Below are 14,773 nucleotides of genomic sequence, written 5' to 3' on the forward strand. Positions count from 1 at the left end.
TTTCTGACAGTTTGATGGGAAACATGCACGTGAGGAGCTACCTGGATTTAATTTGCCAGATCTGGTACGCCTCGTCTTGCTCCTTCTCACAAACTAGGTTTCTGGGCCTCATACAAAAACACTCTTAAGCCTCTAAAATAAAAACTAAAACTACATAAAAAAAGTGACATTTTAGTTAACTAAAATAAAATCTAAAAATTGTCAGAAAATGCAAAACTATAATAACTCTTATAGCCATCTCCAGGACTGTTTTTGTTTTGTTCCACTTAACACAGGTGCAGACTCGAGTCCTCAGTCCTGTATGTCACTGAATTTGTCAGAGACTGTGGTGGCAGACGATGGAATTGCAGGCGAGAAGTAGGACCCAAATGCAGGACTCTTGTGGTGAACAGTGAATTTATTTATAAAGTGCACAATGAATCACTATTTACAAGTTCCAGGCACTGGGGTGGCGTGGCGCTTCCACTCTGAATCCCACACAGTGCAAGTGTCCATAAAAAGTGAATAGTGAAAACAGCAAACTCCTACCAATACCTAGTGAAGACAAAACACATTGATGACTAGACGATCCTTACTTTAGCGAGGGTTTTCTAAAATAGCAGACCGCGGCTGTACTGACAAGTCAGAAGGAAGAATCGGCACCGACTGGAGCTCAGCCACACTCTTAAATAAGGCGCTGATGACGAGTGGCAGGTGTGGCTTCCTCCAGCGCAGGAACACTTGCAGGATCACGATCTGGCAACCCAAAACATCTGGGAGCATGGACACAAATACACACACAGGGAGACGGTTGAAAAAAACAACCAAAAGACTACACTCAGAAAAAAAGCATATTTATCCTGAAAGTACAAGTCACAGTGATTTAGTGGTCATTAAAATGTGTTCAGAACTGCTGATGGTTCATCTCAGACGCACGATATGATATCCTCGTGTTGGTGTTGTTGGCACATAGATGATGACACACTGCTCTCCCCTTGTGACTGCCGTCAGCAGCAGTTATGCAGTTTATGGTAATTTCATGGGTGTAAGTTACAATAAATACATTAAAGTACTTTCTTTTTAATAAATCATATTTAATGTATACATTTTTGGTTTAACAACAGACATTTAAAGGTTTTACAGAATGTTTCCAGGGTGGAACCAATGTTCAGTCTGTTGTTTGAGGTTGACAATATTTTCATTTACACGTCACACTCGGTAGAGAGCAGCATGCTTTCCTTTCTCAGTTGGTGGTAGAGCTATGTAGACGCATGCAAAGAAGTTTCCCGGCTATGGGGAAAGAGTGTGCACTGCGAGATGTGTTTTCATTAACCCCTTCAAGTTCATGCGGCCAATGAGGTTTGCAATTTGTGTTTTATATGTTAGTAGAAAAATTAGATGTTTGTTTGTGACAGAACTGTCAAGTTTATGTTGGTCATTGTAAAGGTCAAATTGTGAATGTTTTTTATGTTGTTGAATAATATGCTTTATTGTTTATTCTCTATGATAACAACTTATTGTGAAAACTGATCACTCTATGTTGTTTGCACAGTTCAAATGGCATGGTTGGTGCCACTTGTGTCCATTAAATGCAGTAAAAGTCAAGAATGCCTTGAGTCCGTTTTTCAACTTTGAGGAAGCTGACTTTATAATTTGAAAGTATTGGTACTGGTGTTGGCAATACTGTAGTTAATCAGTATTGAGTCGATACCAAAAGTTCGAGGATCACACAGCGTTGCTCAGAACTCTTCATCGTCACCATCATGAAGACCATGAAGAGTTGAGAGTTAATGATCGTTATTCAGGCTACAGACGATCCGCAGTGACATCTTGAACTTAGCTGATTTGTTCGTGAACCCGTGTTAAGTGTTCACATAGTAGACCCACACAGGGTCTCAGATGGATACGTTGATGCAATGCATCATGGGAGTTGTTGTTAATTCCTCCACCAAAACAGTCTTAAAGTAAAAAAAATAATAATAAAAAAATAGAAGTAAAAAAGTAACTTTTACTTTAAGAATCAGTGACTTACAAATAACATCCCTTCAAATTTGCTTGTGTCTAGACACGTAGGTGTGGGTAAATCCAGAGCCTGTCTGCACACTCACAACGTTACACCGATAAAAAGAAATGCTGAGTTCTGACTTCATATCAGGATCTGTTAAAGTTTTTTTTTAGCTAACCATAGCGCAGTGAAACACATCGCATATTCAGATGATTTAAATCATTTCACAGAAGAAGGATCAACACATCAGCGGAGACGTTCAGAGGGACTTTCAGCTGATTCAAAATGAATCCAAAGACAGTGAGATTAAAGATTAAATCATAGTAAAAATAAATAAATAAAATATAATCAACACAGTATTTTCAGAGGGGTCAGAGCGCTGAGAGAACAATCATGGCAGACAAACAGATGACCAAAGCAAATACAGCAGTATTTTGTCTTTCAGTATCATAAGAGGCACAGCAGTATTTTAGTTTTATGGTTTTATTTTGTTCGCTTTATCTTCTCCTGCAGCATGAGTTAGCATCAATGTTCTGAGTCATCAAAGTCATGAAGCTTGTGACAAACACCTGTTTTATCTGCCAGCTGAATCTAAAAATAATCACGGGGTAAACCGCGGGGATTTATGGGAGTTTTTGAAGACTTTGGAAACTTTATTTTTTCCCCTTCATCAAGTTACAGTTAAATATTATTGTTTGTTATAGATCATGTTTTTTTCTAATATTTCCGTGGTCCGAGCTTTTCTATAGCAATGAGTAATTATTGTTAACAACAAAGAACAACTGATCTGGTGATCATGTTGTTTGATAACGAACGTTAACGGGTCAAGGCTCCAGGTGTTTCCAGATGTTTCTGGATGTTTCACGTTTGGAGTTCCTGATTTAAAAATTCTGGCATTAAATTGCTAGAGTCAAAAACATGTTTATCTGCGATCATGAGCGCAGTGAGTTTACTGATAGACACGATGAATTGTAAGATTTATTTATTTATTCATTCATATATAAACGAATATCACCAGTTAGCCTGACCACCTGTTAAATCGCGCAAACACTGTGAAGGACAGAAATATGTTCAGCAGCGGAGCAAGTCAGCTGTTGCTGTATTCAACCAATCACAGACGAGTGATGCGGGAATTTAAAGCCAGTCTCGCTTTGACTGAGCAGGAGGCAGAAACACAGACCTGACTGACTCAGTCCGTGCTCTCTCTGCGATGTCTGTGTGCAGCCCGCTCTCTGCCTCGCTGTGGACTTTTATCCTGTGCTCGGCTTTCAGCGTGTGGACTCCGGTTCGAGGTAAACGTTACTGTCAGCTCACAGCTGTGGTTTCTTCTCTGTGTCGCTGTGAGCAAAGACAGTTATCAGTGACTTACTGACACGGAAAGAAGTTTAAACGAGATGATTCAGGTTCGCCCCTGTGATTTGCGGCTTCCCCCCGTTAATATAGCAGGTGGACTGTGTGAGTGTGAACTTGTCAGACTGCTGCTTCTGTTAATGCAGCAGAATTAAAAAATAAATAAATAAATATGTTTAAAAAATATAATAGAGCGTTTTTGTTTCTGACTAACACACAGGATGAAGTCTGTATTGTACTGAGCTGGTGTTCTATCATCACTGAGTGGAAACGACTTCATTTAGAGGGTGTATGAGGAGGATGTGAAGGGTGGAGTAAAAACAGATGATTAGAGTTGGGTTTAAAGGTTTGGGTGGAGCACTGAAGGTTTTATTAACACTCAGTTATTGTTTTTTTTTTTAATCACTGCTCTGTTACAGGTTATCTGAGGCAGAGTCACTGAGCCTAGCATGAAGTAGAACAACACAGCTTTAGTGTACTAAAGTAAGAGAGCTCTGACTGTAAGTGAAACATGCTCTACAGTCTGGTTCAAGCTGAACAAGCTGATTTGATAATAAATCAAACGAGGAGCTTTGACTTTAATAACTCATCTTATAAGACTAACCAAACTAATCAGATGCTCTGGTCATGATTCAGCAGCTAGCAATGCCATGTGTGAGTGACTCACAGGAACTTCTGCTCTCTAATCTCATCCATACATACAGTTTTAACTGATGTGTCTGCAGGAAAGGCGTCCGGTGTCAAAATCTGAGTCAGACCAAATATGTGGATCCATCTTGGAAATAAGCAGCTGAGTCTAGTTTCTAGACTTCATGTGTCTGCAGATCACAGGCAATTATTGCTGAGCAGCACGTGTATGTAGGGTTCGTTATATAGTTACAGAAACACATCCTCCACATTATGAGTCATTGTGAAAAACTGACAGAAGACAGATCTTCTGCTGTTTTGTTGGTTTGCTGTAAGACCACGTCCTGCTGATCCAGTTATCAACATGCTGCAGCTTCATCTCATGATCTTCTTAAACTCTGGGTAGTTCAAAGACTGTCACTGTGACACGAAGCAATGAAAAGAAGTCATGATGACTCAATCAGAAATCTGAATCTGATTAATTAGCACAAAATACTCCATGTCGTTGCTTTCAGTGCCTTTTGCTTTTCTTTGTCTCATCTGATAATCAGCTGAACGTCTCTGAGTTGTGAACATTAGTAAACTGAGCCTCGTCTGCATTTCCTTTAAACAGATTATCAGGCGTGTGTGTGTGTGTGTGTGTGTGTGTGTGTGTGTGTGTGTGTGTGTGTGTGTGTGTGTGTGTGTGTGTGTGTGTGTGTGCGCGCCTCAAAAATCTGACTTGTACCTAAAATGTTCAGTGTGACTAGAAATGTTTTATAGAAACACATTTCTAGTCATGAGGGTCTGTGGGAGTTCAAAGGGTTTAACTTTTTAATTTTCCATCTGTTTCCAGGTGAGGTTCTGGTGATCGGTTCAAATCTTCCAATCATCGCCGCGCCAGGTGATGATGTCATCCTGCCGTGTCACCTGGAGCCCATGTTCGATGTCCAGGGTCTGACGGTGGAGTGGTCCAAACCCGACCTGAAGCCCGACCCGTCGGACCGGCTGAGCCGAGTGGAGTACGTTCACCTGTACAGGGACAGGCAGGAGGTCCCCGACATGAAGATGGCCTCGTACTTCAGGAGGACGGAGCTGTTCATGGACGACATGAAACACGGGAACATTTCACTGAAGATCCTGAACGTGTCGGAGGAAGACAACGGCAGATACAGATGTTTCATCCCCAAGCTGCAGAGCAGAGTGAAAGCTGCTGTTGTTGAACTTGTAGTCGGTGAGAAGATTTGTTTGGGTTTTTTTTTAGCCATTTTCAAAGTTTCAGCCTCATTTTACAAACAGACGCTGACTATGTGTCTCTTTTAGATCCAAATGTCTCTGAAACCTCGACGATGGACATGCTGCTGCTTCCTAGAAACCTCCAAACTCCTGATCCTCAAGATGTGACTCAGAGAAATGGTGAGAAAACACTCCAACTGTTCTCTGCATTGTTTCTATTTTTGTGAAGTTTTTTTTCTAAACTGTATGTTTGTTTTGACCTTGTTCATTTCTACATCAGTAGGTCGTTCCAGGGTCTTTGTGGACGTCGCTTTCATGGCCTTAATATCAGTTGCTGCTTTTGCAGCATATTTTTCCCATCGCCTGGTTCAGAAACAAAAAGTGAGAACCAAACACAAACATGTTGTTGCTTCTTGTGCCCTCAGACTGACTCATTATTTAACTTCTTTTAACAGAAACATCGAGAGGATGAAGGGACCCAAAGCCAGCTATGACAGTCTTGCTGTATTTCTTAAGAGGCTGATGATAATATTTCATGAAGCATTAAAATTTATCTTTACAGGATCTTCACAGCAGACTTGTTAATAATTTCACCTCCTCACTGCGTACGACTCTGGATACTGTAGCTCCTGTGAGCTGATTTATCTTTGACCTGTTTACAGGTCAAAGATAAATCAACTCAAGACCTGCTGCAGGCTCATCTCATCAGTGAAAATAAGGGCAGTACGACTCTTGCACAGAGAACAGAGCCGGCAGCACCTGCTGCACATGAGGGAAGTTCACATGCAAAGACCACAGTGTTCATTTTCAGCTCTGCTCCACCAGCTCCCCCTGGTGGTTGGGGAACATACTGCCGGTTGGGCACAGTAATAACAGGAACTATTTATACTGTTTGTACGGTGCATAAAACAGTTACATATTTATGTAAACGTATTTATTTATATAAAAACTGAATTAAGCTGGACAGGCTGTGGTTAGTTTTTTAATAAAAATACACATTTGGCCTAAATTCACTGCTCTTGTATTGAAGTTTGTGTCACAGTGGGAGGCGGGTCACATATTGGCCTTAACACTTATATGACTGGGTAGCATTAGCAATTTACAGCCAGCAGATTCTTTTGTTTGTTTGTTTTCTTTCCCTCAAAAAAGGGATGGTGTGATAAAACGTTTTTTCAAGCCTTTACTTGGTATTTACTACAAAATATGTGTTGTTTTAATTGTTTGTTAATTTTCCCCAATTTCTTATTTTGTTTGAATTCACTGTTTTGCTTTTGTCTGTAGAAACACTTTGCGTTTTCTACCTCCACATAGTATTAGTATTAGTTACGCAAACCAAACAAGAAATGCAACAAGACATTTGTAATCTCTTTGTAAACCGGTGATTCATTGTTGTGACATCCCTCCTTTTGATATATACTTATATATACATGTACTTTATTTATTTTTTTTACTGTTTTAATATATACAAAATCATTCGTTGTCAGGTGACATTTAATTCAATCTGTCATGACAAAGATGTTTTTCTGAAAACAAAAATCACATGACAAATGGCAATTTAAAAAAAGAAAAGAAAAATCTAGAACTGTAAACAAATATTGCCAAGGAAACACCAAGCATACCAGTTAACCCGGAAAAGCGTATTGGCTATGTCATTTTAAGCCAATCAACACAGAGAGGGGTGGAGTTTAGATCCGCCCATATTTCCAAAACACACTGAGAGTATTTGAGCAACCGGCGGAGAGAAAATGTGTCAGAGAGAATATTCGGGAGCAGGAGGCAGAAACACAGTCGAGAGGAGCCTTCATTCATTCATTCATTCATTCAGACTGTGTACTTTATCCACCATGTCTGTGTACAACTCGTTCTTTGAGGACTCTTCGTTCCTGTGGACTTCTATCCTGTGCTCGGCTTTCAGCGTGTGGACTCTGGTTCAGGGTAAGCGGATATTTTAAACGTTACTCTGAGCTGCAGTTTAATAACATTTTATGAATCAAATCAGCCAAATTAACTATTATCAATTTTCCTTTGCCGTGTGGTATTATAAGCGATGACAGCTTTCAGCGAATTACTTTGACATTACATAATAATATATTAAATGTGATGATTCTCGGGTAACTTCTCTAACGAGCGGTTTATTTTCGTGATTTTATTTTGATCCACCGAACAGTCTATAACTGTGCGTGTCATGTCTGTGTGTGAAGGTTTAAGGCCGATACTGAAGCCACACGAAGCAGAACCCTGAGTTTATCACAATGTAAACAGTAACCATGTTTGTTCTGTTTACACACGTGCTTAGCAACACTTCCGGTGACGCGATAACTGTGGCGATTCGGGGAAAACCAGCATCTGGTTATCTGAAATAATGACGTATACACTAACTAAACATCCGGTTTGTCGCATGAAATGTTTTCAGAGACTCGTTTCGCGCAGTCGTTGCTGTGAAATTTACAGTTTGGAATGAGCCACCATCTTGTTTCAGGCTCAAACCTGAATCACGTGATTTTCGTCCAATCAGGGCGGCTCTAATGTGCTGTGACCTAGTCTGTGTGTGTGTGTGTGTGTAAATATATATTTCTATTTTTAACGTTAAATGAAATCGAATCAATTTACAAAAATTATTAATTAAAAAAATTTAAGTGGACTGGAATACATACATTAATAATATATGTTTCAAATTTAAAAAACTTGTAATCCCAAACAACAACCAATAAATATTTACACTTTAAACCGAACGAATGAAGCAAAGTCTAGATACTTATTATTCTTGTATAGCCCTGAGCTCAGCTTAATCTCATCACAGTGGATATCAGGTGGAGAATGAAGCTAAACAAGTAAATAATGACAGGATTAAAATGAATAAATTAAAAAATAATGAATGAATGAATAATTATCCAGTATGATGATCAAATGCTTGGCTGGGTTGCAGAAGATTCACATTAATAGTTAGTTGTTTTAAAACGATTAACCTGTAGCCTCTTATGGAGCCCTCCTTTGTTTTACATAATCAGGTAGTTCATCTTGGCAGAGAAGCAATGTTTGATTTGTATTGTGGTTTCTTTTTTCATATTTGATTGATATTAAGTTGTATATGTTGTAATCATATTTAAATTTTTGGCAATTATGATTTTGATATTTCCAATGGAAATTTAGAATTCAAGCGTCCTTGCTCTAAGTTTCTAAACAATGGGTTGATGACTTTGTCTTGTCTATTATTACTTTGACTTTATCAGAGTTACAACTAATGAATCACTGTTGTAGGTAATATTGGTCACTCTACATGATAACAGCACTCACAACCTGATATGATAAATTAAATATTACCTGAAAAAACTAATTCAATGAGTTTGAACTATTATTCTTAATTTTTTAAAAACAATATTAATATTCTAATTTTTTTTCATATTTTTCTTTTCACGATTCATGTTTTTGTCTATGGTTGCATTATAAACTCTGTTCAAACCTTTTCCAGTTTGATTGGACAGTTTAGTAAGTTGTGGATTTCTTTTTCCAGTTAATCTGATGTCCCTTGATAGAACACAGTGTCTTCTAGAAGTGTAGGAGTCACCTTCAGCAGCCATCGCGGTAACATGTCCACACTTTGATATTTGTTACACTGAATTTAAAAAGTTAAGATCAGTGCCTGCAAAAAATGCTATCAAGAAAGGAGGGCGAGCTAAACCACACTGTTTATTTTGAATGTTTTATATATGGACAATACACCCTTACTTTAGCAATTTTTATAATGAATCCAACTTAAAATAAGACAGTATTTATATTATCAGTGAAGAGACAACGTTTGGTCCTGTGTTTCATACACTGCACAGTTTCAGGACCGAGTGGTTAAACCTCAGCACTTAATAGCTTCACTTTAGCTTAATAGTTGCATTGTTTTTGCCACACAAACACCAGAAACTGCATCATACATAATTATAAATCTAGACACAGTCCCATGAATGTTTGTGCCCGCTATTACAGAAGTGTATATCTGTACAGTTTTTATACTCACCGTGAAAAGGGAACTTACACTAAGTAATTAGAGATTGCTTAATGTAAGCAGGTAACCTTAAAAAAGGAAAATATAGTTTCATTGATCAGAATTTGAATTCTCGTGAAGAGCCTTCTCTAAAGGCAAAAAGCAGATTTAAAACTAAGCAATGTATAATGAATATGTTGTTTATTCCTCCCTGTAGAATTAAACGGAGGGATTTCATATATTTATAAAAACAAAATAGTTTTACTAAGGATAAAAATTCATTCTAATCTCAAATGTCTTCAAATCTTTTACGTTTTTGAGCATTTATTGCTAAGATACATAATGTAAATCTTACCTTATATTTTATACCAAAAGAGCTCAAAAGGGGAATAAATGAAAAATAAGCTCAGAAAACAACAAAGAAATGTAAAAAAAAAAAAAGTAAAAAGCTTACGCTTAGAAAGAAAAGAGACTGGATTTCTTTAAGTTTCATGAAGCTGTCTCAGGAGTCCCAGGTTTTTTAAGCCATAGTGGGAGTTTTCCCTTAAGAGGGTTGTTGACACACTATTTATCATGTGCCTCATCACATGAGCCAAGATGTGAAAAAGAGTGTGGGTCATTATCACCACATGTTTCAGGTGAAACCGCTGTGAGACCTTGCCTCATCCTATCACGTGATCCATTGAAATCGACTGACGCAAGATGTGAGTGGGCGTTAAGGCGTCTGGGGAGGGATCTCAAAACTGGATTATAGATGGCAGAGAGTTGGTGTCGTAAACCCCCGCCTCTGTTCAAAGATGGTCGCTCACAGTGGACAAAGATGGCGTCTTTCACTCCTCTTTCAAACCAATGTGTGAACATGGATGACTGACAACTTACACAGATATAATGAACATTTAAATAAAGCTCAATCCAAGTATAATCCAGTGATACATTAATGAAATTAAAATATTTACTGTTTATAAGGCAGCAAAGCGTTTCTCTTTATTAAAGACACAAAGCTGAGCCTGACACATTTAATCTCATTACAAAGTTACAGGCAACAGTTCATCCTTGGGGGTGGGACATAAATATTAGATGGTAATCCAACCAAGACGATGAGATATTTCAGTCCAACAGAAATCAGCATTCTCTCTTTATAAAAAAAAATCACATATTTAAAAAAAAAAAAAAAATTGCATGTTACATAACAAAAAGGACATGACTTTGTTTATTCCCCGAATCCAAACGTTCCTTACATAAACGCTTGAGTTGAAGACAGTAGGAATGGTTTTGGTTCTTCGAAGAGGTCTTCTCCAGGTCTAAATACTGACAGGAAGTCGCAGGTATTTCAGCTTCGAGGTGGTCCTGTGAGTCGCTGAGCCACCCTACCAACATGGTTTATTAAGAGCCAAAGTGCCACAGTGTGAGTAGGATGTTCCAGGTGTTTCAAATAAGAGTTAAAGCATCCGCACGAACATAAAACGGGAAAAATAATTCTGGCAGCCTTTAACGCAAGGGCTTGAGACTACGATAATCTGGATGGCTGAAAACCTTCACAGATATGTCACTACTTCATTTAAACTGAAGGATTAAACAGTTCTTTTTACCAAATATACTGAGGAGTAGTTGTTTCATTTAATTTGGTCCCAGAAACACTTCTGCGGTAACAGCACAAAGACTCATGGGGCTGTTAATGATCTTCAGGTCTTCACGGTGTAACTCTACAGGGGTCTGTGGGAATTCGGGAGGTTTAATTTTCCATATTTCCAGGTGAGGTTCTGGTGATTGGGTCAAATCTTCCAATCACTGCTGCTCCGGGTGATGATGTCATCCTGCCGTGTCACCTGGAGCCCACGTTCAATGTCCAGGGTATGACGGTGGAGTGGTCCAAACCCGACCTGAAGCCCGACCCGTCGGACCGGCTGAGCCGAGTGGAGTACGTTCACCTGTACAGGGACAGGCAGGAGGTTCCCGACATGAAGATGGCCTCGTACTTCAGGAGGACGGAGCTGTTCATGGACGACATGAAACACGGGAACATTTCACTGAAGATCCTGAACGTGTCGGAGGAAGACAACGGCAGATACAGATGTTTCATCCCCAAGCTGCGGAGCAGATTGAAAGCTGCTGTTGTTGAACTTGTAGTCGGTGAGAAGATTTGTTCAATCCAAACTGAACTTTCAGACTTGGAATCATGCTTTGTGTATTATTTTAATTCATTTCCAAACTTTCAGTCTCATTTTATCAGCTTATTATAACTCTAGTGTTTATGGTCTTTTTAGATCCAAATTTTGCTAAAACCTCCACGACGGAGACGCCATTGCACTTCCAAACTCCAGATCCTCAGGACGCGACTCCAGCAAACGGTGAGAAGTCAAATTTTCTCTGTCACTTGTGTTTGGGTGACATTTTTTTGTCCATTTGTGGTAACCTTGTTTATTTCTCGTCTACGTCAGCAGGTCGATCCAGGGTCTCTGTGGTCGCCGTTGTCATCACCTTCATGTCGGTTCTGGTTGTCGTCGCTTTTTCTGCATGTTTCTCTCGCTGCCTTCATCAGAAATTAAATGTAAGTAAGAAACAAATAAAACACAAACATGTTGTTGCTTCCTGTTAGACTGACTCATTATTCAATTTCTTTCAACAGAAGCTTTCAGAAGGCAAAACGACCCAAAGCCAAGTATAACTATTCCAGGTGCCTTGCTAATGTTGGTGTTAATGGAGCTGAGACCATTTGAGATTTATCTTTTCTGGATCTTCACAGTCAAGTGGAAAATTTAAACCAGCAGCCACTGGGAGACACTCGGGCCAAGCAGCACTGAGGTCATCATAAAGGCAGTGGATTTATTTATCGAGCTCATTTTCAAAGAAAAAGAACATTTAAGGATTTAAGGACTTCCTAGTCCCTTTAATGCAAGACTGAAGAAAACCTCCTTTGCTCAAGATGTAGAAGGATGAAGATCATATTTATTTTTATGGATTTGTATTAACTTGAAGACTTAAAATTCTAACTTATTAAAGTTTTACACCTTACTGGTTAAGGACAAAGTAATTCTTCCTAAAAGCTACTAGTGATGGACAAATTAAAAGAGGAAGTCCTCCCTGAAATCGATTTGCTGCTTTATTTAGAAAGTTTTATTGGACATTTCCAGCTCAGTGTGTTGGAAAAAGATTTTTCTATCAGTGTGGATCTTGGAGATGCAGAAGATTGTAAAAACATCAACAGGATTTGATGTAACCATAAAGTTTGGAAACCACATTCAGGACTTTTTGTTTCTTCATGTTTACCAAATCAGTTTAATGCAAGTCTGAATCAAAACAGGTCGGTTATCGTGACACTGATGTGGAGAAAGTGTTTACTTACAAAGGCTGTCCTGGATGACATCATGTAACTGATTTTCACATGAGACTTTATGTTTTTAAACTAATTTATCAAATTTAGCTTGAAATTGGCTGGTGGGCAGATCTCTACGACAGAGTCAATGCATTTCTTAAGCTGATACAGAGCTCCGGTTTATGTAAGGAAAACTAGAAGTGTCTATATTTTTTCATTTTAAGTTACAAAATAAAGATACAAACAGATTCTGATTTAAATTTTTGTTGCAGTTATCAGTGATAATTTCGTCATGTACATTTGACCTACCTCTGGTAAACGACACAGCTAGCTCCCATTCTCCTTGTTTCTCATGGAAATGCAACAAAATATCAGCGCTTATAGAAGAGTAGAGCAGACGTGGACACGTTGATGCCAAGGAAAAGCAGACGCTTTGTGAACCGTGTGGGGCAACTCTCACACAAGCAGCACTTTATATGTTAGACAGTCAACTTTAGACTCAAAGATTTAGCTGCTTACTGGAAATGACTAAAACTACATCAAAATTTACTTTCAAAATTAACGATGACTGAGAGACTAATGCCTAGCTGTTATTTCATTCCTCTTTAACTGATGACCTCAGACAGATCCTTCACTGACCAGTCTAATAACCACTCCCTGAACACCAAACGCCTGCAGGCAGGGCACCAAGATGTTGTTTGTGCTGTTTGTTGTTTATTGCTGCTTTTATAGTTTATAGCGGTTATTTTGTATTAAGAGTCACAATGTAGCTCCATGTACCTGCGCTCTGCATTATAAGCTCAAACATACCCAGCAAACATCCTGAGAGCCTCTCTCAGGTCAAAACTGACCATAGTACGATTGTTTCAGTCAACTCAGAAGTTTGTGTGTTCAATTCATGTTTTAGGCTTCATTGGACCAATTTTTTCTTTTTGTATATTTTGTTTTGTTATAATTGATTAAGGAAGAGTAGAACACAATTTTAGGACACAAAATTTCTTATCGTAGAAAGCAACAACATCCAGGCCACGGATGTGCATTTTAGATCGAGGGCCACATACAGCCAACTTTGATCTTAAGGAACAGACTGGAACAGGTCAGAATGGAGTCTTTGTTGGGCCGATTCTGGACCCTGGGCCTTATGTTTGACTCCCCTTATCTAGGCGATGTTAAAGAGTAGATCAAAATGATGTCTGTAATGTCTACAACTTAGTTCAAATTTAAGTTTGGAACGTTTTTTTCTAACCAGGATAAAAAACAAAAAACAAGTTATTCAACATCAAAATGTTTGCTGGGTAGGTGAATATTTACAAAAAAAGGCCTTTATCTGCCTTTTATTATTTTTGCTTATTTTAATTTGTGTTTTTCGTTCCCTGCTTTAGCACTTTATTAACTGCACCTTACATTTATTTCAGCTCATTTGTCGTTAAGGCTTGACTTTCATTTTCTTTTGCTTTTGTGTAGAAACTTTGTACAAATGTTCCAGTTCTAATTAAAAGTGTTGCACGCCTCATCAAACTGGTCATATTTCATTACCACTGTTGTCTTGTGTGTTTCACAGACTGAAAGAGCCACTGCTTCTGCACTGAATTAAAGTTGTGTGTCTTTGTGTTCTTTGTGCATCTGTTCTGTTGTGTACAGATGGATACTGGGACTGTTCACAGTTTTGAAGATTTTATATAAAGTTCATTCTCGGATGGATTTAAATAAAGTTATTTTTTATATGAATACAGTGACTGTGTGTGTGTACTCATATTCAATTCTCTGTGAATATCTATTTTAAAATCATTGGTCTCACACGTGCTTTTTTACACCATTTGAAGCAGAACCATCATCTGAAGCCTTGTTTTTTGGTATTTACATGTCCTGTACAGTTTCTCGCTCTGTGGCGAGCTAGTTTTCCTCGCTTTGCATGCAGTTTAAAGACAATCTGTGACCCTCCCTGCTTCCCTCACAGCCTCTATGGTGAAAACACTCATATTACTAATAAGACTTACAGTAAAATATGATTGCTCACAAGAGTGACACTACTCCTGTTTTTCCCATGCATTATAATTTTACTAAACTTTAGGCAACATTACAGAATAATGGATGAGAAAATGTGCGAGGGAGGATAAATGCTTGGGCGAGACAGTCTGGGAAGAATAGTTTCTTGTTTCACGTGGGTTTTTATTCCACATGACTGAGAGTCGAGAGAGTTGTCCCGCCATCGTTCATAATGCCTGAGGTGTGCTGGTGTCCAGTACAGCCATTTGAGGGTCTCCGATGCTAGCCTCCCAGCCAGCCCTCACATCTCGGGGCAGAGGCCTCT

General features: G+C 38.7%; 2 protein-coding genes across 8 annotated transcripts; both read left to right on the top strand.

The window, feature by feature from the left end:
* Positions 1-544: 544 nt before the first annotated feature.
* Positions 545-6,202, top strand: LOC112431539 (myelin-oligodendrocyte glycoprotein). 5 transcript variants are annotated; one of them, XM_024800179.2, is made up of 5 exons: positions 3,164-3,276; positions 4,797-5,174; positions 5,264-5,356; positions 5,457-5,557; positions 5,632-6,202. In XM_024800179.2, the coding sequence occupies exons 1-5, from the start codon at positions 3,195-3,197 to the stop codon at positions 5,668-5,670; spliced, it is 693 nt and encodes a 230-aa protein (XP_024655947.2). In that variant the 5' UTR covers positions 3,164-3,194; the 3' UTR covers positions 5,671-6,202. The 5 variants fall into 5 exon arrangements, with proteins under 5 accessions (XP_076736568.1, XP_024655947.2, XP_076736575.1 ...); XM_076880460.1 differs by having other exon boundaries at positions 5,460-5,557; XM_076880453.1 differs by lacking the exon at positions 3,164-3,276 and adding an exon at positions 545-1,338 and having other exon boundaries at positions 5,457-6,202.
* A 541-nt stretch (positions 6,203-6,743) lies between these two features.
* Positions 6,744-14,190, top strand: LOC112431541 (myelin-oligodendrocyte glycoprotein). 3 transcript variants are annotated; one of them, XM_076880469.1, is made up of 6 exons: positions 6,746-7,111; positions 8,688-8,758; positions 10,902-11,279; positions 11,414-11,497; positions 11,588-11,697; positions 11,776-14,190. In XM_076880469.1, exons 3-6 carry the CDS (start codon positions 11,003-11,005, stop codon positions 11,812-11,814), a joined length of 510 nt encoding a protein of 169 aa, XP_076736584.1. In that variant the 5' UTR covers positions 6,746-7,111; positions 8,688-8,758; positions 10,902-11,002; the 3' UTR covers positions 11,815-14,190. The 3 variants fall into 3 exon arrangements, with proteins under 3 accessions (XP_024655951.2, XP_076736581.1, XP_076736584.1); XM_024800183.2 differs by lacking the exon at positions 8,688-8,758 and having other exon boundaries at positions 6,744-7,111; XM_076880466.1 differs by lacking the exon at positions 8,688-8,758 and having other exon boundaries at positions 6,745-7,111; positions 11,591-11,697.
* The last annotated feature ends 583 nt before the right edge of the window (positions 14,191-14,773 follow it).

This window comes from Maylandia zebra, linkage group LG3, assembly GCF_041146795.1.
Source record: "Maylandia zebra isolate NMK-2024a linkage group LG3, Mzebra_GT3a, whole genome shotgun sequence".
Lineage (NCBI taxonomy): Eukaryota > Metazoa > Chordata > Actinopteri > Cichliformes > Cichlidae > Maylandia > Maylandia zebra.